The sequence below is a fragment of the Jaculus jaculus genome, chromosome 1 (assembly GCF_020740685.1).
Source record: "Jaculus jaculus isolate mJacJac1 chromosome 1, mJacJac1.mat.Y.cur, whole genome shotgun sequence".
In the NCBI taxonomy this organism is placed as follows: Eukaryota; Metazoa; Chordata; class Mammalia; order Rodentia; family Dipodidae; genus Jaculus; species Jaculus jaculus.
This window is the reverse complement of record NC_059102.1, coordinates 187,347,478-187,369,484: the sequence shown is the minus strand read 5'-3', so window position 1 is coordinate 187,369,484 and position 22,007 is coordinate 187,347,478. Positions and strand designations below refer to the sequence as shown.

The 22,007-nt window shown below is 39.7% G+C and overlaps 1 protein-coding gene across 8 annotated transcripts in view; it reads right to left on the bottom strand.

Annotated features, from left to right (window-relative positions):
* Clcn3 (chloride voltage-gated channel 3) overlaps positions 1 to 22,007 on the bottom strand; it is a 95,533-nt gene that overhangs the window by 48,924 nt on the left and 24,602 nt on the right. The window contains exon 1 of one of the 8 annotated variants that reach the window (XM_045141338.1): positions 18,232 to 18,295. The exons of 3 other annotated variants lie outside the window; for them this stretch is intronic. Coding sequence is in view for 2 of the 5 variants with exons in the window: in XM_004657143.2 (XP_004657200.1) it covers positions 6,216 to 6,294 (79 nt within the window). In the remaining 3 variants the exon portion in view is untranslated. Of the gene's footprint in view, positions 1 to 6,181; positions 6,441 to 18,029; positions 18,169 to 18,231; positions 18,296 to 22,007 lie in introns of those variants that run through there. 4 more of the 8 variants (XM_045141333.1, XM_004657143.2, XM_004657145.2 and 1 more) reach the window with 4 other exon arrangements.

The following is a 22,007-nucleotide window of genomic DNA, read 5'->3' as shown; positions in this document are numbered from 1 at the left end:
ATGTATTTATTTGACAGAGAAAGAGGGAGAGAGAGAATGAGCGTGCCAGGGCCTCTAGCCACTGCAAACAAACTCCAAAAATGTGCACCCCCTTGTGCATCTGGCTAATGTGGGTCCTGGGGAAATCAAACCTGGGTCCTTTGGCTTTGCAGGCAAATGCCTTAACCACTAAGCCATCCCTCTAGCCCATTATTACTGTTGCTTTTTATTTTTTTATTTTTTAAAGATTTTTTTTTAAATTTATTTATTGGAGAGTGAGAGAGAGAGAAAATGGGCACACCAGGGCTTCCAGCCACTGCAAACGAACTCCAGACGCATGCGCCCCCTTGTGCATCTGGCTAACGTGGGTCCTGGGGAATTGCACCTCGAACCGGGGTCCTTAGGCTTCACAGGCAAGCGCTTAAGCGCTAAACCATCTCTCCAGCCCTACTGTTGCTTTTTTTTTTTAAATTTATTTATTTATTTATTTATTTGAGAGCGACAGACACAGAGAGAAAGACAGATAGAGGGAGAGAGAGAGAATGGGCGCGCCAGGGCTTCCAGCCTCTGCAAACGAACTCCAGATGCGTGTGCCCCCTTATGCATCTGGCTAACGTGGGACCTGGGGAACCGAGCCTCGAACCGGGGTCCTTAGGCTTCACAGGCAAGCGCTTAACTGCTAAGCCATCTCTCCAGCCCCCTACTGTTGCTTTTTAAAAGCAAGATGTCAGGCTAGAGAGATGGCTTAGCGGTTAAGCGCTTGCCTATAAAGCCTAAGGACCCTGGTTCAAGGCCTGATTCCCCAGGACCCATGTTAGGCAGATGTGCACAGGGGCACACAGAGTTCATTTGCAGTGGCTGGAGGCCCTGGTGCACCCATTTTTTTCTCTCTTTATCTGCCTCTTTCTCTGTCTGTCACTCTCAAATAACTAAACAAAAAAATTAAATAAAAAAGGCAAGATGTCTAGATACACACACACACATGTTCTGGAAACTTACTGATAAGGAATGTTCATTCTGCTGAGGGAGAGTAAAGTAAATGTTATGTGTTGATAACATAAGTTCCAGATATTTAGCAGACTTCTAAAGCAAAGATTAAAAAGGTAATGGCATAGGGTTCTGCAGTTAGTAGGTAGTCAGATAAATGCTGAATCCATGACAGTATTAATGAATTACATGCTCTTAAGTTTGTTAAGCCATTCAAAATCCCACTTAACTTTTAAACTGCAAAGACTTGGAAGTTCCAAAGGTGCTGACCAAAGATATACAAATAGAAATGCCAAGCCTGTTAACCAACTCAACTCACTGCTTAATTAATTCTCTGTTCTAATGCTACTCCAAAATAAAAGGTAATAAACTGGCTGGAGAGATGGCTTAGTGGTTAAGGCATTTGCCTGCAAAGCCAAAGGAACCAGGTTTGACCCCCTAGGAACCACATAAGTCAGATGCACAAGGTGGTACATGTGTCTGGAGTTCATTTACAGCAGCTAAAGGTCCTGGTGCGTGCATGCATTCTCTCTCTCTTTCTATCTCTCTCTCATAAAATAAACTTCAAAAAATATAAAAGTTAATCAACATCCTTAGGTAGAGATGATAAGGCAGATATCAGGATGTATGTATTTAGAAGCAAGTTTAACATTTACTACTGATCTCTGCATATAAGATGATTGTATTTTGCAGGACAACAAATTATGAAATTTGTGAAAGAAACAAAATTTGAATCTAACTGAAACTGTAAATACTACAAAACATTGCAAGTTAAATATGTATTAGTCAAAATCAAAAAACTGTTAAAGTACAATTTAGGCTAGAGTCTCCTTTGCAGACACAAGGCATAGATCTCAATGCTAGAAAAATGTTCAGCACGCTCTTAATATGCAAAGCATTTCTGAAATATGGCAGGCCATGAGATTAAAAAAAATAATCATAGTAAAGTATCAGTTATTTTTAGAAAATAGAGCTAAACATAGCTAATACAAACAAGATATGATTGCATATTTAAAATTCAAATGCTATGGTCAATACAAATTTAAACATAGGCTCTGTTTTATAATAGCACATTTGGATAAATGACAACTCAAGGAAAATGTTCCTAGCATCAAATAATAATCTGTTCACAAGGAGCATACAGAATGACCCTCTGGCAATAAGATTATCTTTTAACACCTGGATTCCCAAATCATATAGAAGAACATCCACCTAGCATAACAAAATAATTGCATCTACCTATCTTTACTACCTCCTTTTTTAACCCACAGTAGGGCTGATATATGAGTTTTATACAACTAATCCTAGTCTCTCCACCACAAATGTCCCATCAAGTCCCCTTGTATACTGGAAGATGGCCTACTTGATAATAATTGCCAAAAGCTTACTTGTCTTTCCTGTCCTAAAGTGCTACAGAAAATGCAGTAGTTTCTCTCTCTCTTTCTATCTGCCTTTTTCTCTCTCTGTCTGTCGTTCTCAAGTTAATAAATAAAAATAAACAAAAAAAATTTTTAAAAAACACTTTGGGCTGGAGAGATGGCTTAGCAGTTAAGCACTTGCCTGTGAAGCCTAAGGACCCCGGTTCAAGGCTTGATTCCCCAGGACCAAGTGAGCCAGATGCATAGGGGGGCGCATGCATCTGTCTGGAGTTCATTTGCAGAGGCTAGAGGCCCTGGCGCGCCCATTCTCTCCCCCCCACCCCCGCCTCTTTCTCTCTCTGTCTGTTGTTCTCAAGTTAATAAATAAAATTAAACCAAAAAATTTTAAGAAAATGCAGTTGTGTACACTTAAGAGAAGCTAAGTCATATCTTCCAGGTTTGTTTCTCTGTTTTCAACTTTGGAAGTCTTCTCATGCCCTTCCCAGACTGAACGCACAGGCCACTCCAGGGATGGACAAAGGAGAAGCAGTGTATCTTATAATAAAAATGAGCCAAATATCTGAATTATGTCCTGTTTTTAAACATATTTCTTTATTTCAGTCTTGTCAACTGGAAAACACACCAATGTCTCAAGGTTGTGATGAGGATATACATATAGTTCTGGGACAACATATGGCAGTAGTACATTCTGATAAGTATTTGCTATTAATATTCCTGCTGTAGCCACCATCCCTCTCCCCAAAACCTAGCCAAGATTTATATAAACATAAGAAATCCATCAGTACTTTACATAAAACAAACAGCATTCAAGTAATTTTAAGTTCTTCACAGAATAAATGTAAATTTAAGGCCCCTAAAGTCAAATCTATTAAAAGGAATTTCTAGAAGGAAAGAATTCACCCCCCTTCTTTTCTACACACACACACCTTAAACTTCATGAGCAAATTAAGAAGAAAATCAAAGCACATACTGAATAAAGCTAATAGTACAAATTAATCGAGTTTTTCTTTCTGATAAGTGACAATCTGTGAGCACTTGATTTTTTTTTTCTATGTAGAATATTTACTGCCAAAGATGGCTGTTTACAAAATTTCCTCTTAATAATTTCTAACCTATCAACCATATGTAACTAACTGTACTTTGAATCTACTTGTACTTCCAGCCTCATTAAGGATGAAGCACCATGACATATGACATGCCATCTTACCTTGAGAAGCACTGTACCCAGGGTGATGTTCTACAGGATATCTCTGCCTCCAGCACTTGGAGATAATAAACATATCCAGGCTTGCTTATCAATATCCTTTACAATTTTATGCTTTGATATAGGCTCTTTACTCTTTACCAGCCTGAAAATCTATTTCTTTTCTTTTCTTTTCTTTTTATTTTTTTAAAGTGTGGGCAGTCAGACTGCCCACTTTTCTTTTTAGTGTTTCATTTATTTATTTATTTATTTGACAGAGAAAGAGGAATTGAGAGAGAGAGAGAGAATGGGTACGCCAGGGCTTCCAGCCACTGCAAACGAACTCCATATGCTTGTGTCCCCTTGTGCATCTGGCTAACATGGGTCCTGGGGAATTGAACCTGGGTTCTTTGGCTTTCTAGGTAAATGCCTTAACCACTAAGCCATCCCTCCAGCTCCTGCACATCTATTTCTAACCTCACAGGAAAACGGCTTCACTTCTCTAGATTTCTTCTACCTGCCTATATCCACATCTCCAGTGTCATGGCTTCAAGGAGTCATAAATTATAGAAAACAAGTAACTTCTTGCCCACTGATACAGGAGTATCACTGTACATCATAGGTAATACAGTCCAGTCAAGTACAACTAATAACTAACTGATCTGTACCACTTATACATGTTATTTTCCAAAATCACTAGTTTATATTAGGAGATGAAGTCTCATCATAGGAAAAGGAATCTGTGTGAGCTGTTAAGAGTGGTCTAGGCCTTAAGGGTGAATCCAAACAAATTACTTACGAACAAAGAATAGAAAATGTTTTTAAACTTCTATTTTGTTAATATCAGTTACTATACTTATTATACTCAAGCAAATTTTGACTCATTGATTATTACTTGTTGGTTTTACAGAGTCCATACTTAAGTCTTGTCAAAGACTATCAGGGTTCACACAGGGAATTCAAATTTCTCAAGCACAGGCTTTCCAGTTTATCATCATTAACAAACACATGTGGTAATCACCCACAGAAAGTGTGGCCACTGATTAGAAATAATGTGACATTTCAACAATCATTATTCATTCACCTCGCTTCCTGTTTCCCAAATTTCTTACCAGAACACTGATGATGGGAGCACAGGAAGAATACATGATCATAACATTAAGAATTAGGAAAAGGAGTCAGGCATGGGTAGCGTACGCCTTTAATCCCAGCACTTGGGAGGCAGAGGTAGGAGGATCACCTAGAGTTTGAGGCCACCTTGAGACTACATAGTTAATTTCAGGTCAGCCTGGACCACAGTGAGACCCTACCTCAAAAAACAACAACAAAAAAAAAAAAAAAAAAGAATTAGGAAAGGGGAGAAGAGAGACACATCTTCAGGCAATAAGGATTAGGAAAAATTATTTTCTTGTTTGAAGTATTTCCTCAAATGTTCTAACATCCAAGACGTACACATCCATGAAAATGGTATAAAGATGGCCACTCGTAAGAGAAAGCACAACATGTGGTACATAGTCATGATACATATTTTTTCACAAAATATAAAAAGCTACCGTTTATTAACTACAAATTCTAAAGAATAATGTTGTAACTGTTCAGAATCTAAAATACTGTCTACAAACAACATAACCAATCAATATATGTTGCATGCATTATAATTTCTTAATTCTATGGAACTTTAAAATGTTAACAGGATACAAAGTGCATTTGAAATGACAGACTGAATATGCACAAAAAATCATGACTTTCATTTTTACCTCCTAAATAAAAGTTAGGGTTAAACCATGAAGTAAGTTTATAACATCAGTCATTCAAACTAATATGGCTCATAAATGAAGTCATCTAACTAAAAAGATTGTTCTAGAAGTTCATTTTTTTCAGAACAATGTCAGCCAGTTAAAAGTTTAGAATAATCAATTTAAGAAAAATAAATAAAAGGGCAATTTAATTAACTCAAACATAATTAGTAGGGAGAGCAGGGCAGTGCCTGCCAAAAGACTTGCACAACTACTGACTGTTTTTCTGTTCTTCAACAACTGACTGAATTTGTGGATGTGGGGGGGGGAGCCTGCTTGTGTTTTAGCACAACAAATTGTACAAGATACCTGTGGAAGCAATGCAGTAATCAGTGGAGACACAGAGCAAATGAGAAAGTAAAAGGACTTCTTTGCTGTTATTTTTAAATGTAAAATGCCGCTAGGTGCTTTTACTCTAATTTTACTCTATGATGTAAAAATTTACGCCGGTAATTGGCAGCAGCTGAAATATAATAGCATATAGGCACTTAATTTTGCTGTGTAAACTAAAAGAAACGTCAAGTTTTCCGAGGGAAGAAAAACATTACTTTTTAAGTACCAGCCAACCAAGGCGACTTTAGTTAGCTGTGAAAGCAGCGTAATTCATTTTCGGAGCGCCGCAAGAGGAGGATTTTCACAGAAGATGGAGCCGGTGATGTGGAGCAGCGCTAATCTGCAGGAGGGAACCATCTGGGCCCGGAACGGAGCAGAAGGCTGCATCCCCTCTGCAGGCCAGGCCGCACCCCAACTCGACCCTGGCCCGGACCCCGACCCCGACCCCGACCCGCGCCGCCGGCCGCATTCCGACCCGGAACCTGCGAGAACCGCCCGCCGCCGCCGCCGCATGCACAACATACCACCGAGGGCTCGTCCTGCCAGGGGTGGTGTTACCTCGTTTATGTAGCTCCCTCAGGGGAATACTGTCTCCGCCCCCGTCATAAGGCAAGTAGGGATCCGAAGCAGCGTCCATGATCAGAATTTAAAAAAGAAGAGACGCTTGCTGGCTTAAAAAGACCGCGGCACTGCTCCCGCGCCGGCCGCAGCAGGCCAGGGAGATGCCATATTTGAAGAGTGAGAACCGTACAGTAGCACTCGCTCAAGCAACTGGGTCCTTCCACAGTGGTGACGTCACCGGGGGAAATTATTGCAGCCCGGTTGCTAGTGGCTACCATCTCGCCGGCTTAGAGGCGGCACGGCCTCCTTAGTCAGGTCCTGCTACCCTGCTACGTGCGCTGATGACTAAGCCCGAGTGCGACAGATAGAACCGGTCCGCGGACCCCACCGCCCAGCCCTCACAAGCCTCAAAGCCACACCACAGCGGACACTTTCTTTCTCATTCTAAGACAAATACAAGGGGAAGACGACATTCAATGCAGACACATGTAGACTCTGCCCCTTTTCACTCCTCATGAAGGAAGACAGGAGCAGCACTCTCCTAAGGTTGTGTTTTACAAATTACTAATCTCATGCAGTGAACTCATATGAGTCATAGCAGTGAAAAACTAAAAGGTACCAACAGCTTCTCAAGACACCTGCATTTAAAATTATTCTCAGTGGATGAAAGGCCACAGCCTCCTACTGAGGATTAAAACACTGAGTCACTGGAGAGTTGAATAGTGTTTTATCTCACTAATCCCCTCCGCAGCCTTTGGTTTCCTCTCTTCCAGTGAGACATTCTTGCTTTGCAGGAGACAGGAGAAAATTTACCACTGTACTAACTAACAACTACTGTGTGTGGAAATTATACAAAAAAACAAAGATTTGCTAAGGAGATTTTCTTATCTTCCCATTGTTTCCTCTCACGGAGATAATGAGCTTTAAAAAGACAGTTAAAATGTGCATTGAAGTTATTTTTCCAATTGTTTTTTTGCTAAAAAGAAAAAAGTTATCAAGTTAAGGAATGTAACTTTTAGTTAAAAAATGCTCATTGGTGGTCAGGATTCACATGTGATTCCTGTACACTAGAACGTTCTTCTAAAATGTCTGTTGTATAGTGACACACACACACACAAAAAAAAGATGCTGCCTACTATGGAAAATTCCACAGAATTCTGTAACTCTTTCTCCCCCCCAGTATTGAAGACAACCTCTAAGATCCATGCCAATTCCAAGTGTATAATGTGTGAACTAAAGTTCCTGGAAAGAAACTGCACCTTCTTTGAGTTCTTACAAAGGGATTTATTTGACTGATTAGAGCTCTGATGAGTGGAGAGCTGGAATGCTGAGGTCCAGAGCCAGGCAATCACAGCTATTTATTGTCTGCCTCTGTGTGTGTCCTAACATCTTGTGACTACTGAGTAAGTCCTTCTGGAATGTATGAACAGACCCCTACATTCCACCAACCCAAAAGCTAAGAATGTCATAAAATAGCGAGATTTCCCACCTTGCTGTCACCTGCATATCTGATGTGCCCATTATTATAAAAAACTTCATGAAACTACATTTGGAATATGAAATTTGGGACAACCTAAATCTGTGTTACAAATCCATGCTTACTCTTATTTGACTCCAGAATAAAATACCTCTTATCCCTCTGAGGTAAAGCTGTGTTCTTTGTGTTAACATGAAAACTGCAGGTGAAAATGTAAAAATAGAGCTTTCAGAGCAGGAAAGAGAAGAAATTATACTTAATTTGCTTGGTACATTTCACTTGAGTCTTTCCCTAATCCCTAGTTACATAAATTAAATGAGTTTCTATCAAAAGTTTTGAAATTCAGATAAACAGAACTTGCAAAAACCACATATGACTTGGAGACAGGACCCTAGAAAAGAAATGCTGATTAAAATTATAGTGACAGGAATATTCTACCAAATCTTGATGTGGGCTTTTATCATTTATGACAAAATGGAAGATTGTAGGGATTTTTTTCTGTATTCTCATTTTCTTGGGAAATTGTATTTAAGCAAGGAAAGATTTGACAAACACCTATTTTTATTAAATTAGTTTATGTAAATTTGGTCATTCATGTTTCTTTGATATGCTATCTGACTACAGGTTTTACTAAAAATTTATACCATATGGTATTTATAAATGATTTCACTTTATAAGGCTATATTCTTACACACCATTACATAAAATGAAAACCTGCCTACAAGTTTTCCTGGTACTTGTAGGCACTCGCCTAACTTGCTTTTCCTGCCTACAACTTGGTCTTAATGAAAATGACAGCACTAACCAGAGGGAGAAGAGCCTAACCTCTAAATTGTTGTCTATGCAGCATAAGTTTTATTGCCATATTGACTTAAAAAGCAAAGCTTATGCATAGATAACATACATGCATATACAATGTACCTGTATTTGCATAGGAGGAATTTCAGCATGAGATAGATCAAATTTAACAAGGAATAAGGTAGGGCTACTTTCATTGTTTATATAGTTACACAACAGCTTAGATGGGAGGAAGGGTGCTGGAGAATAAACTCAAGAGTCTCCAACACGCTAAGCCTGTGCTCTTCCACTGAGCTAACCCATGCACTTCATCTTGCTTTTCTTTTTTTTTTTTTTTTTTCATTTTTTCGAGGTGAGGTCTTGGTCTAGCACACGCTGACCTGGAATGCACTATGTAGTGTCAGGATGGCCTGAAACAGCAATCCTCCTACTTCTGCCTCCCAAGTGCTGGGATTAAAGGTGTGTGTTGCCATGCCCAGCCATCTTAATTTTTAATCAAATATGCTATGCTAACAAATGTGAAGATTATTTTTTTACTTCAAAAGCAAGCAAATCATCCATGCTTGTAGGTCTACAGATGCCAGGCTCTCTTAAGAATCATTATGTAGGTTAGCACATGTGCCCATTGCACTATGGAAAACCGCAGTGTGCACTTGTAGGTGAGGCAAGGACTCTGACCAGGTTAATAACAATTGTGGTGGGGCTGGGGGAAGAATTCAATAACCCTTCAGCCCAGCCTTGCATCAAGGGTCAGGAAGGTGGCATGCCTGGGGATTCAGGAAACTAGGGAAGATGTTTCTGCTTTCCATGTACTCTAGACTCTAACCTCAGCTTGACAGGGGAGTCTGGATAAACCAGAATCTTTCCAAGTCCTTTATAGTACTAATTCAAGGAGACCACAGCCTTAGTTTCAAGATATGCATAAATTTAAAAAAAAAAAAAGTCTGCCTTTAGGCCTAACTACTAATTTACAGAAACTATAGAAGCAGAGAAAAATACTAAATGACTTCTCATGAATAATATCAGGAAAAACTAAATTAGAAAACAAATCTCTCCCTCTCTCTCCCTCCCTCTCTCTCTCTCTCTCTCTCTCTCTCTCTCTCTCTCTCTCACACACACACACACACACACACACACACACACTTTTAAAATCTGATTTTCTACTCTCTTAAATTAATTTATTTAATGTGTTTATTTGTTTAATTATTTATTTGCAGGCACAGAGAGATTAAAAAAAAAAAGACAAGCAGGGCTGGAGAGATGGCTTAGCGGTTAAGGTGCTTGTCTGCAAGGCCTAAGAATGCTTATTCCTATCTCCTGGACCAAAGGCAAAAGTGACACAAGTATGCAATGTCACACATGTGTACAAAAAGGTGCATGTATCTGGAGTTCATTCACAGCAGCTGAAAGGCTCTGGCGCACCCATTTTCTCTCCTTCTCTCTCTCTCTCTCTCTCTCTCTCTCTCTCTCTCTCTCTCTCTCTCAAAAATAATAATAAAGGAGAAAGGCAGAGAGAGAGAGCAGGGGCACCTAAGAAACTCCAGATGAATGCCCCTTTTTGTGCATCTGGCTTTACATGGATACTGGGGAATCAAACCCAGGTTGTTAGGCTTTGCAGGCAAGTGCCTTAACCACTAAGCCATCTCTCCAAACCCTCCCCACAACACACACTTTTGTTATTGTTGTGTTATTTTTTAAATATTTTTATTTATTTGCAAACAGAGAAAGATAGAAGAGACAGAATGGGCACACCAAGGCCTCTAACCACTGCAAATGAACTCCAGATGCATGTACCACTTTGTGTACCTGGCTGTACATGAGCACTAGGGAATCAAACCCGGGTTGTTAGGTTTTGTAGACAAGCACCTTAACCTCTGAGCCATCCTTCCAGCCCTTTTGTTTTGTTTTTAAATATTTTTATTTATTTGAGAGAGAAAGGGTAAGCCAGGGTCTCCAACCTCTGCAAACAATCTCTAGATGCATGTGCCACCTTATGCATCTGGCTTACATGGGTACTGGGAAACTGAGCCAGGCAGTGTTAAATTTTATTCTTAATGATGCACACTTAGATAACCAAATCAAAGCAAGAAAGTAACAAGAGAAGGAAGACTGTTTTTTCCTCTAAAGGAGCAGAAAGAGGTTGTGATGGGGAGGCACATGCAAGGGGCTTCAGGAGTACAATTACACTTTGTTTCCCTAACCTCGTGTGTTGTAAAGACATTTAGATTGCAATAACTCATAAGCTACATAATTACATTTTATGCATCTTCTGATGTATTGTGTCATAATTCATGTCTTTGAGTTGGAAATTTATCCTAAATATGTCCAGTTCTATTAACATCTAATGTAAATTTCTCTTTTTTATTCTTCCTACCTAAATCTGTTTCAAATAACAAGTTTCATTAAGTATATTCACTGCCTTTCATTTCTTCTAAATACTGCCTATAAGAAATTCTCTCTCATGCCGGGTGCAGTGGCACACACTTTTAATCCCAGCACTTGGGAGGCAGAGGTAGGAGGATAGCCCTGAGTTCAAGGCCACCCTGAGACTACATAGTGAATTCCAGGTCAGCCTGAGCTAGAGTGAGACCCTACCTTGAAAAAAAAAAAGAAAAAGAAAAAGAAAAGAAATTCTCTCTCAATGCTCTCAATCTTCCAAGAATAATACTTCATAGATAATGGTGTTAATTCATTGCATAAAGACATCCAGGTGAAAGAGGCAAACACTACTCATACAAAAAAATTACCTAGTGACTTAGCTTTCATTGGACTTTTTTTACTCTTAATTATTTTTGCAGAGCAATGACAATATGTGTAAATGAGATTTAAGGTACAAATAAACCGGATTCTGTATATTAAAATAAAATTTAAACTCACTTCTTTCTAGTGACTCAAATTCAGTATGTGATTAGTTGTCCCTTGGCACCTTACACTAGTTTTATCCAGGCACCAGATTATCAACATTAAGTTCGTTTTTCTAATACATTTGAAACATTACTAATCGCAGCACTTTATAAACTTTTCCATGTTTTAATTTTCCCTAAATACATTACCATACCTCATCTATATGCATACAAATCTGGACATCATATTAAGCAGGTCAAATATGTTGCTCTGAGAAAAGCAGCCTGGAGATGCAAGGGCCTGAATATGTTTACAAAGTGGTTGGCAACAATATGTGAAGGGTATCAAATGCATGAAGAACATGACCTTTCCTGGAACTAGTACTAGATGAACTCTGGAAGCATTTATTTCTAAAAATAAGTCTGAGCAGATCATTTGAATGAGTCTTGTTTTTTTCTCCAGCAGCCATTAAAGGTAGTTGCTGAAGATTTAGAACAAAGCCTTGGAACTGGGAATTCAGAAGGACTAGGCTCAGCCACCATCCTACTGCACCAGTTAAAGAGTAGTGGTGAAAATCAGAGAAAGGAGATTTAGTCATTTTGGGGTCCAGTAACTTCCCCGGCCCCAGTCCATCTTCAGGACACTGACATGAGATTTAGATGAGATTTTTAAAGCTAAATGGACCCAGAAAACAAGAGGTGTGCATAATTAAAACAAAAGCCATCTCTATGGACTTAGCTATGAGATAGGCTATCTGAGTTGTTAAGTCTTACAGAGGTAGGGGTCAGCTCTCCAGGAGCCAAGTTCCCAGGCTGTCTCCATTCGCAATATGAAAGTTCTTGGGAGACTTCCAACTACCTTGAGTCAATTTTCCCAGGGCCTCTGCCACACTGTTACAGCAGCAGTTTTGTTAAACTTCATTTGAAGAATTTCTAAATCATCACTTACCAAAGATTCACAATGTAATTATATCACACCTTCTGAAAGGCTGAAGAACTTTTATGTCGCTACTTGACTTTAGAATTTGACATGGTGCCAAAAGTCTCACTCAGAACAATGCCACCAATGTAATTGGTAGATGCCATGTAAAGCAATACAACTAAAATCAGCTTGTCATCTCCACCCCAGCACATCACACACACAAATGGAGCCTTTGAAATAGCAGTGCAGAGTCAAATTATCCAAACTCAGAATTTGTGTCCTGGATTTCTGAGCAACACCACAACTTTATACTACAAGAAATTTTATTTTTACTTATAAATCCACAAAACGATGACAGTGAGCTGGGCATGGTGGCACATACCTTTAATCCCAGCACTCAGGAGGCAGAGGTAGGAGGATCGTCGTGAGGCCACACTGGGACTACATAGTTAGTTCCAGGTCAGCCTGGACCAGAGTGAGACCTCCTGCCTTGAAAATCCAAAAAGAAAAAACAAAAAAGATAACAGTGTCCTAAAATTCTCCTAGATTACTGTATTCGCAAAGAACCATCAAAGAACTTCATTACTATCCACAAAAAGTCGAGGCTGGGAAGATGGCTCAGCAGTTAAAGGCACTTGCTTGTAAAAAGCAACCCATTTTTAGCAGTATTTGAGACTTGTATCTTTACAAATAATTCTTCCATCACTTTCAACACACTGGACAGCTGCCATCAGTTCTCTTTTTTAGCTACTGCATTTACCCATCTTCTCATCACTTACTGATCTACTGTCCACACAGCAGCAGAATAACCTAAAATTATCACTCCAGCCAGGTGTGGTGGCACGTGCCTTTAATCCCAGAACTCAGGAGGCAGAGGTAGGAGGATTGCTATAAATTCGAGGCTACCCTGAGACTACATAGTGAATTCCAGATCAGCCTGGGCTAGAACGAGACCCTACCTTGACAAACCAAAATAATAGTAATAGTAATAATAATAAAATAAATTATCACTCCCTGTCTTTAAAACTCTCAATGAGTTTCCATCAATTTTAGGAGAAAATGCCAAAATTTTAGCTTGCATGATTTTGATCGTTAATCTACTTCTTTACCCTCAGTCCTCCCTATCTGCAAGGCTCACTCTCTACTCTCATTCATTGTTCCTTCCCTGGAGCTTCAAATGCCTTTCTACCTGAGGCCATCAGCACAAGCTGTTCCTCTGCCTCCAAGTACATGCTGGACCCAAGATCACAGCACAGTTCCATTGTGTCCTTCTTCCACCGGCCTTAGTGGGACCCATTTTTCAGTTCTTACTTTAACTGGCAGACAGGTTTTACCACTTATACATTCTCACATCCGTGCTTCTCCTTATCGTATCACAACTGTAATTGTTTTTAATGGGGTTATTATTCAATAGTGCTCTCAGTAGAGGGTAAGTTCCATAAGAGACCCACAGCATTCTTGGCCACTGCTCTGTTCCAGCATTTCCCTTGTCATTTGCTCCATAAAATAACCTATGATTATTTGTGAATTGGAATAGGAATAGAATTAAGGCTATCAAATTAAGCCAACACAATCAGTTATATCTGCATGGTACAATTGTGGGTGATTTCCATTCTGTACCTTAATATTTTTCTTCACTCATATTTTTATAATAAACACATTTTGCTTTTATTATTTCAAAAAGTTAACTCTTTCCAACTGCTTTGTTTATTCCTTTAGGTTGGAGAGGGTTGAAACCGGGTCTCACTATGTAACCCTGGCTGGCCTGAATCTTACTATGTATACCAGGTTAACCTGAAACTCACAGGCAATGTTCCTGCCTCTACCTCCTAAGTACTGGGATGACAGGCATGCACTGCACCTGGCAAAACCAACCTGTTTTATTACTTTGCTTGCCTGCTTGCAATATTGGGAACTGAACTTGGGGTCCTTATGCATGCAAGGTGTGGTATTTTGAATCTATTCCCCCACACACACACACACACTGACTCAGGTGTTAAAATTAAACTTGTAATTTGGCTCTAGACCAGCCACCTGGCTGGAGGAGGTGTCACTGGGGGCAAATCCTGTATTCCAGCCCTGAGTGTCACTGAGGGTGGATCTGGAATCCAGTCCAAAGGTATAGCAAGCAGTCTGAGCTCTGGTGGGGTCCCTACTTACTGCTCTTAGTTGTTTGCTGGCTTGATGACTTGAATTTATAAACAGCTTCTTCTGCCATTACTAGAACTTCCCTTGGATCTGTAAGCTTAAAATAAACCCTTTCTTCCCATAAAACTGTGTTTGGTTGGATGTTCATCACATCATTGTAGAGCTGTCTACAACATAAGGTAAGTACTCCACCACAAAGCTGTATCTCTATCCTTCTCCAGCCCATTTTTTAAAGTAAACTTTATTTCGCAATAACGTAGAATTTCAAAAGGTTGCAAAAGTAGTAGATAAATCCTGAATACCTCTTGTTTCCCACAACTGTTAGTATTTTACATTTACAAGGTACATTCATAAAAACTAAAAAATAATATTGATACATTATTAAGTGAACTCCAGACTTGATTTCAGCAGTTTTTCTATGAATGTCCTCTTTCTATTCCCAGTTTTGGGCCAGGAAACCATGTTTCTTCAGTCTTTGTTTTCCTACTCTAGGTTTGCCTATTGTTTTTCTTGTGAAGCCCTGGGTGATGGATTTGAAGAAAGAATAACAAAGGTGACATCATCTTATAACATATGAAGAGGATATGATATCTATGCATGTCATTGATCATATAAATGTTCACTATGTGGCTAAAATAGTATTTGCTAAGTTTCATCTCTACAACATTTCTATTTTTACCTATACCCCTCCTCTAACTCTTTGGAAGTGAATCATTTACTCACCTTCAAGAAAGAACAACACAGGAACTAAGCTCCTTCTCTATGAACATGTAATACCCACATAAATTCTTTGGAATTCTTCTATAAACTAGAATTATGTCTTATTCCTTAATTATTTATTGATTCAATCCTTCATGAGTATCAGTTTATATCATATACATGGGCTCATTTTATAATCTGAGCACATTCTTTATTTGTTGATCAAATTATTCCAGCTGCCCAATATGGGCTTTTTGGTCAGTTCTGTGCTTCTTTAACATGCTCCCATGTTCTGGTTGTTTGAGTCTTTCCTTTTTTCTGGTACTGTAAAATACTACAGGCTCATTTTATATTTTCCTAGCATAAGTCCTAGAATCAGCTATTTTCCAAAGCAATCCAAATCATTAGTCTTGAAATGAATCCTGAAATATTTTTATGAACCCTGGATAAACAGTAGAATGCCATGATGCAATCAATTGGATGGCTGAGTAGGTTTTGCACTTTGGGTTCTCAAGCCAAAATTGATCCTATGGGCTCTCATGCATAATAAAATAATGCCACCTTATTTTCTGTCATGTTCTTTCCTTTTGTTTCTGAAACTAGTCAGAATTGGGCAGGTAGGCTAGATAATTTTTTCTTCATATTTTAGGTGAGATCCAACACATCCAGCTATAGACTTCTCTTCATTTTTCAGGTGACAAAATTGAGAAATAAAAGTGATGACAGACAACACCAGGCAGCCTCTCAATATAACCCCTAGCTTTCATAGTTTCTCCCAGGTCTCAATCCTGTTGCCTCACCTGAATGACACTACCATTTTGATGGGGGTTTGTTTAATGCAGATATGACAAGACAGGTAAGTGGCACACTGCCTGCTACTCGACTGAACATTCACTTTTCTCTATATGTTCACATTAGTTCAATACATACAAAGGAAAACAGACTCAAAAGCTATAAAGTATGAACCGCTACTATGTTAAGTAGATGACAGTTTTATAAAATTACAAACTTTTCATAAGTTCCTACTGTATACATGACAACATTATGAAAGGAAATATAAGGAAAGAAAAAACTAAACAGCATATGAGGCTGTGCATGATATACTAATGTCTTCTCATCTACAAAGTTTGGAAATAATTGCTCATCAAAAACTAGTGTAGCCGGGTGTGGTGGCGCACACCTTTAATCCCAGCACTCGAGAGGCAGAGGTAGGAGGACTGCCGTGAGTCCAAGGCCACCTTGAGACTCCATGGTGAATTTCAGGTCAGCCTGGGCTAGAGTGAGACCCCACCTCAAACAAACAAACAAACAAACAAAAAAGAACAAAAAACAAAAAAATTAGTGTATATAAACCAGGTGTGGTGGGTTACATCTGTAATCCCAGCAATTGGGAGATGAAGAGAAGATCAGGAGTTCAAGGACGGCCTTGGCTAAGTAGTGAGTTCAAGGCCAGTTTGGGACACATGAGACTCTGTTTCCAGCCCCCCCAAAAATAAAGTTAATCTATATAAGCAAAATATAATGTATCAGCTTTAAACTGAATTATATACAAAGGAACATAAATTCCTTGCAAACCAATAGGAAGAACTTGGATAATTTTATGGAAAAAGCACAGTTTAACATTAACCAGGAAAGCCAGCAAAGGCAAGCCAAAAAGGACAAGGTCGGGGAAGCAAAGGCAATGTAACAATGTCCTCTACTACAAAGGAGGAGCCCCAAGCCACAGCTTGAGAAATACATAAAGCTTCCTAAAGGGATGAAGGGCTAACATAACATAAATAATAATTGTTACTACAGGCAAAGAATGGTTCAAAGACTTGGAGAAACGGCCAGACACAGCCCAAACCTAACATTTATAAGCCCCAAGGCAAGGATTATTAAAAAAAAAAAAAGGCCCATTTACCATATGATTAAATATTTTAAAGTTATAAACTGGGTTTAAAAAACTATTAATGTGGGCTGGAGAGATGGTTCAGCAGTTAAGGCAATTGCCTGCAAAGCCTAACATCCTGGGTTCAATTCTCTAGTACCCACGTAAAGCCAGATGCACAAGGTGGAGCATGAGTCTGGAGTTCATTTGCAGTGGCTAGAGGCCCTGGTGTGTCCACTCTCATTCCCTCCTCCACCCCTCCCTCTCTCTTTCTCTCTCTCTCCCCTTTTCTTCCCTCTCTAATAAATAAGAAATAAATACACAAAATAAATATATAAAATGGTTCATTTCTGATTTTTTTTTTTTTTTTTGAGACAGAGAGGGGGACAGAGAGTGAGAGAGAACACGTGCCAGGGCCTCAAGCCACTACAAATGAACTCCAGACACATGCGCCACCATGTGCATCTGGCTTACATGGAACCTGGAGAACTGAACCTGGGTCCTTAGGCTTCACAGGCAAGCTCCTTAATTGCTAAGCCATCTCTCCAGCCCAACAAAATATTTTTTTAAAAAAAAGAAAAACAATTATTAATGAAATATAGTTTATCCTTCTACCTTATAATGACATGGAAGTTTAGATTCAATTTTCTAATTCTGTAGCCAAATTACTATTTGGAAAACATTAAAATGCATAAAGAAAAAAAGTAGTAAAATTTCATGACCAAGAGAAAAAACCACTATTTTCATGTACTTCTCACCAGCTTTGTATATGTGCAATATTTTAAGAGAATTAGAATAGAGTTTTACACTTTCATACAGACCAACTTTTTCAATTTTAAATGGAGAGTAATGCAGTAAGCTTTTGCTACCAGCTGATCTTATAGCATAACTCACATAAGGTGGGCAAGTGGGATCCATAGGCCTCTAGAAATCCCTAAGGTCTTTCTCAGAGTTTCTATGAAGTTAAAACCACTTTCAAAAGCACTGACACGTTTATTAATTTCCTACTGCTACTGTAAGAAATCACTATAATGAAACAAAATGACTCTCTTACAGTTCTGGATATCAAAAGTCCAAGATCAAGGTGTCATCTGGGCTGCATTCTCTCTGTAAGTTTCAGGAGAAAATCAGGTTGCTTGCCTTTTCCAGCTGCTAAAGGCCACCTTCCTTCCTTGATTCACGGCCACTTCCTGGTCTCATTTCAACCTCTTGCTTCCTTCTGTTACGTCTGCTCCTACCAATGAGTATGTTCTTACCTCCCTCTTTTCTTGATCTTTATCCTCACATAGGCACCGCCCAGGTAATACAGCATAATCTCTCTCCTCAAGGTATCACAACCACAAGTCCATTCCCTCAACTACAGTAACACAGTTACAGGTGCCAGGAACTTGGGTGGGGGAGGGGCCACTGCTCAGCCAACTAGAACATTCTTTTTTTTTCCTTGTATTGCCCTTTGGCCATGTTGCAAAAGCAATAGTGTGTACAACAGCTGTCAGCTAGCACAAACCACAGTAGTGACACCGAAATCCAATATACTAGAAATCACTGTAGCACCATGCACTTAAACAAAACCAAAAAAAAAAAAGCCCATTTTCCTTCCAAATGTCTTTGGTTAAACAATAAATAATATTCACTTTATTAAATCACAACCCTTAGGTAAACTATCCATTTAACATTCTGTGTGACATGGGAAAAATATTGAACTACTTCTTGTACTGTTATACAATAGTTCCTTAGGGGAAGGTATTTGTGTGAATGTGTGAGTTATAAGGGGAATTTGTTTATTCACAAACACCATTTCTTTTTTTAAAGAACACTATAAACCAGATGAGGTGATGCACCTTTAATCCCAGCACTTAAGGGCAGAAGTAGGAGGATTGCTATGAGTTTGAGGCCACCCTGAGAATACAGAGTGAATTCCAGGTCAGCCTGGGCTAGAGTGAGAGCCTACCTCAAAAAAACAAAAACAAACAAACAAAAAAAAAACCACTACAGTTATTTAGTCTCCGAATCTGGTAGGCATTTTCTCAACAAGAATCAAGTGAGCCTGCCACTTCGAGTAAAACAAATGACAGTATGTGTTCCTAATAAAAATACTTAAGGGACTGGAGAGATGGATCGGTAGTTTAAGCACTCTTCCTGCACATACATGATGGCCTAAGGGGGTCCAAGTCTGAATCTTCAGAACTGGTGTAAATAGCTGGGAACAGCCACCTGTGCCTGCAAAGAGGAGGAGAAAACAAGGTATTCCCTGGGCTCACAAAAAGTAGCAAGCTCCAGTATCAGTAAGAGACGGGCTCAAACAAGAATGGGTGAAGCAGGAAACACCACAGTCTTTTCTGTCAGAGTACATGGTGCCCAGCAAGGGCACATACATGTGCATACACCATACATCCCACATCACTCTACCACATTAGATACAAGCAAAAAAAAAAAAAAAATTATTCAAACTCTCTGGCAAATTTAAGATTTCAAAAATATAACCACTTGATACAGACTACAGAACCCACCAGGAGATAAAGCCAAAAGATTAAAAAAAAAAAAAAAGGTACAGAAGCAGATCCCTAGATAATCTAGATATTGAAACTCTCAAATATATTTACTAACCTATAGAACTAATAAATCAAAGGTACATACATCTGCATATAATCTTATAAATAATCCACTGAACAAAAAAAATGTTTAGCTCACAAGATTTTGGGGGAACAGCAGTAAGAGGAGAGAAAAAATAGATATGACAATAGAAAACTAATGGAGACATGGAAGAATTGAAACCAAATATTGGTGACTGTTCAATATGAATGGGTCAATGTGGTGGTTTGATTCAGTTGTCCCCCATAAATTTAAGTGTTCTGAATGCTAGCTAGGTCCCAGTTGATAGTGATTTGGATTAATTAAAGTCTCCTGGAGGAAGGGGGCAGGCTTATGGGTATGAATAGCCAGCTTCCTCTTGCCAGTGTTGCTGTTGACCATCTGATGTTGGCCAGGAAGTGATATCCACCCTCTGCTCATACCATCATTCTGCACCCCCTACCCCGCCATCATGGAGCTTTCCCTCAAATCTGTAAGCCAAAATAAACCCTTTTTTCCCCACAAGCTGCTCTTGGTTTGGGTGTTTTCTGCCAGCAATGTGAACCTAATTGCAACAGTAAAACTGGTACTGAGAAGTGGGATCACTGCTGCTAGAAACCTGACTATGTGGCTTTTGGTCTTTAGGAACTGATTTGCAGGAGGAATATAGGCAAATTTGAAACTTTGGCCTAAGAGATGCCATTGCAGTGCTGTAAGTACATTCTGTGTGACATGTATTTTGAATGCTAGCCTGATGGACTATTCTGGTCAGAGGTGAAAGATCTGAATGCAGCAAAAATTATGGACTGTGAGGTTTGGCTTATGAGGGTGAGAAAGAGCTTTGCCTGGACTGGGCTAGAAGCAGTTTGTCTGAGTGGTTTGCTATTACACTTGACTCCTGAGAACTTGTACAGGGCTACATTACACTGCAATGGACTGGTGTGAGCAGAGGGTATGGCACAGAAAAAAAAATGCAATCTTTAGGTCATTCAGCTACAATTGTTTGAGAAATTACAACCATTGAGATTGGGCCAGCTAACCACATTGGGACAACAGGAAGAACACAGACTCTCTTGAAGGGACCTGAATGCTGAAAGAGTGTCCTGTTCTTCACAGTCTGCTTATTCCCCCTGGATTAACAAATTGGTAGCCCACCTGGTATTATGGAGTATAATAAATGCAGGAAAGAGGGTCATTGAATTTGCAAAACGGTCTTGTTTTTTTGGGAATGGCCATGGGCAGTGTGAAGCAGACTTGTTGGATTACCTGCATGTAGGCTCAATGGAGCCATGTGGATGGACTGTGGATTGCAGTGGAGACCCAGTGGAGATGACAGGACTATGAGATGGCTGCCAAGGAGAGCTGCTGGCACTGGATGTTTTTCCTAACTATGGGTAGCCCAGCTGGAGGGTGGAATTAGAACTCCAGAGACTTGTTACTGGTTAGAATTATTGTACATGGAGACTTGTTACTGGCTAAAATTGTTGGGCTTGGAACTACAGAGTTTGATGTTTGTCCCATTTAAATCTTGTATTGGTTGACTATTTCTTTGCTATGCCCAATGCCATCTTTGGTACTGTGAATGTTTATTCTGTACCATTATAATTTTTATTTATTTTTCCTTTGTGTTGCAGCTCAGTTAAAGGACCTTGGATTATGGGGATGTTTGAACATCATTGGGATTGATAAAAACTATGGGGACTTTTAAAGTTGGATAAATGCATTGCATTTTATATCATGTATGGTTATTAGTTTATGGGGGCCAGGAGTGGCATGTGGTGGTTTGACTCAGGTGTCCCCCATAAACTTATGTGTTTTGAATGCTAGGTTCCCACCAGCTAGTGGCAATTCAGGAATTAGAGCCTCCTGGAGCCAGTGTAATGTGGGGGCCGGGCTTATGGGTGCTATAGCCAGCTTCCCCTTGCCAGTGTTTGGCACCCTCTCACAGTCTCCTGTTGCGGTTGCCCATGTGATGTTGGGCAGGAGGTGATATCCACCTTCTGCTCATGCCATCATGGAGCTTCCCCTTGAGTCTGTAAGCCAAAATAAACCCTTTTTCCCCCTCACAGCTGTTCTTGGTTGGATATTTTCTGCCAGCAACACAGACCTGACTGCAAAAGGTAAAGATAGGGCTGGGGAGATGCTCAATGGACAGAATGCTTACCACACACAAGTGAGTGCCTGAGTTTGCATCCCCAGAACCCCGGTAAAAGCTAGATGCTGTGCTGGACATCTGTAAGTCCAGTGTGCCTACAGTTAGAAGAGAGGTGGAAACAAAAGAATCATCAAGACACTCACAGGACAGCTGGCCTGGCAAACGCAATGGTGAACAAGAGATCGGAAGGCAAGGCCTGGCACCCAAAGTGCTCTTCTGGCCTCCACTTGCATGCCATGGCACATGTGTACTCAAACACACTCATGAACACACCAACAACATGATATACACATACACCATATATAC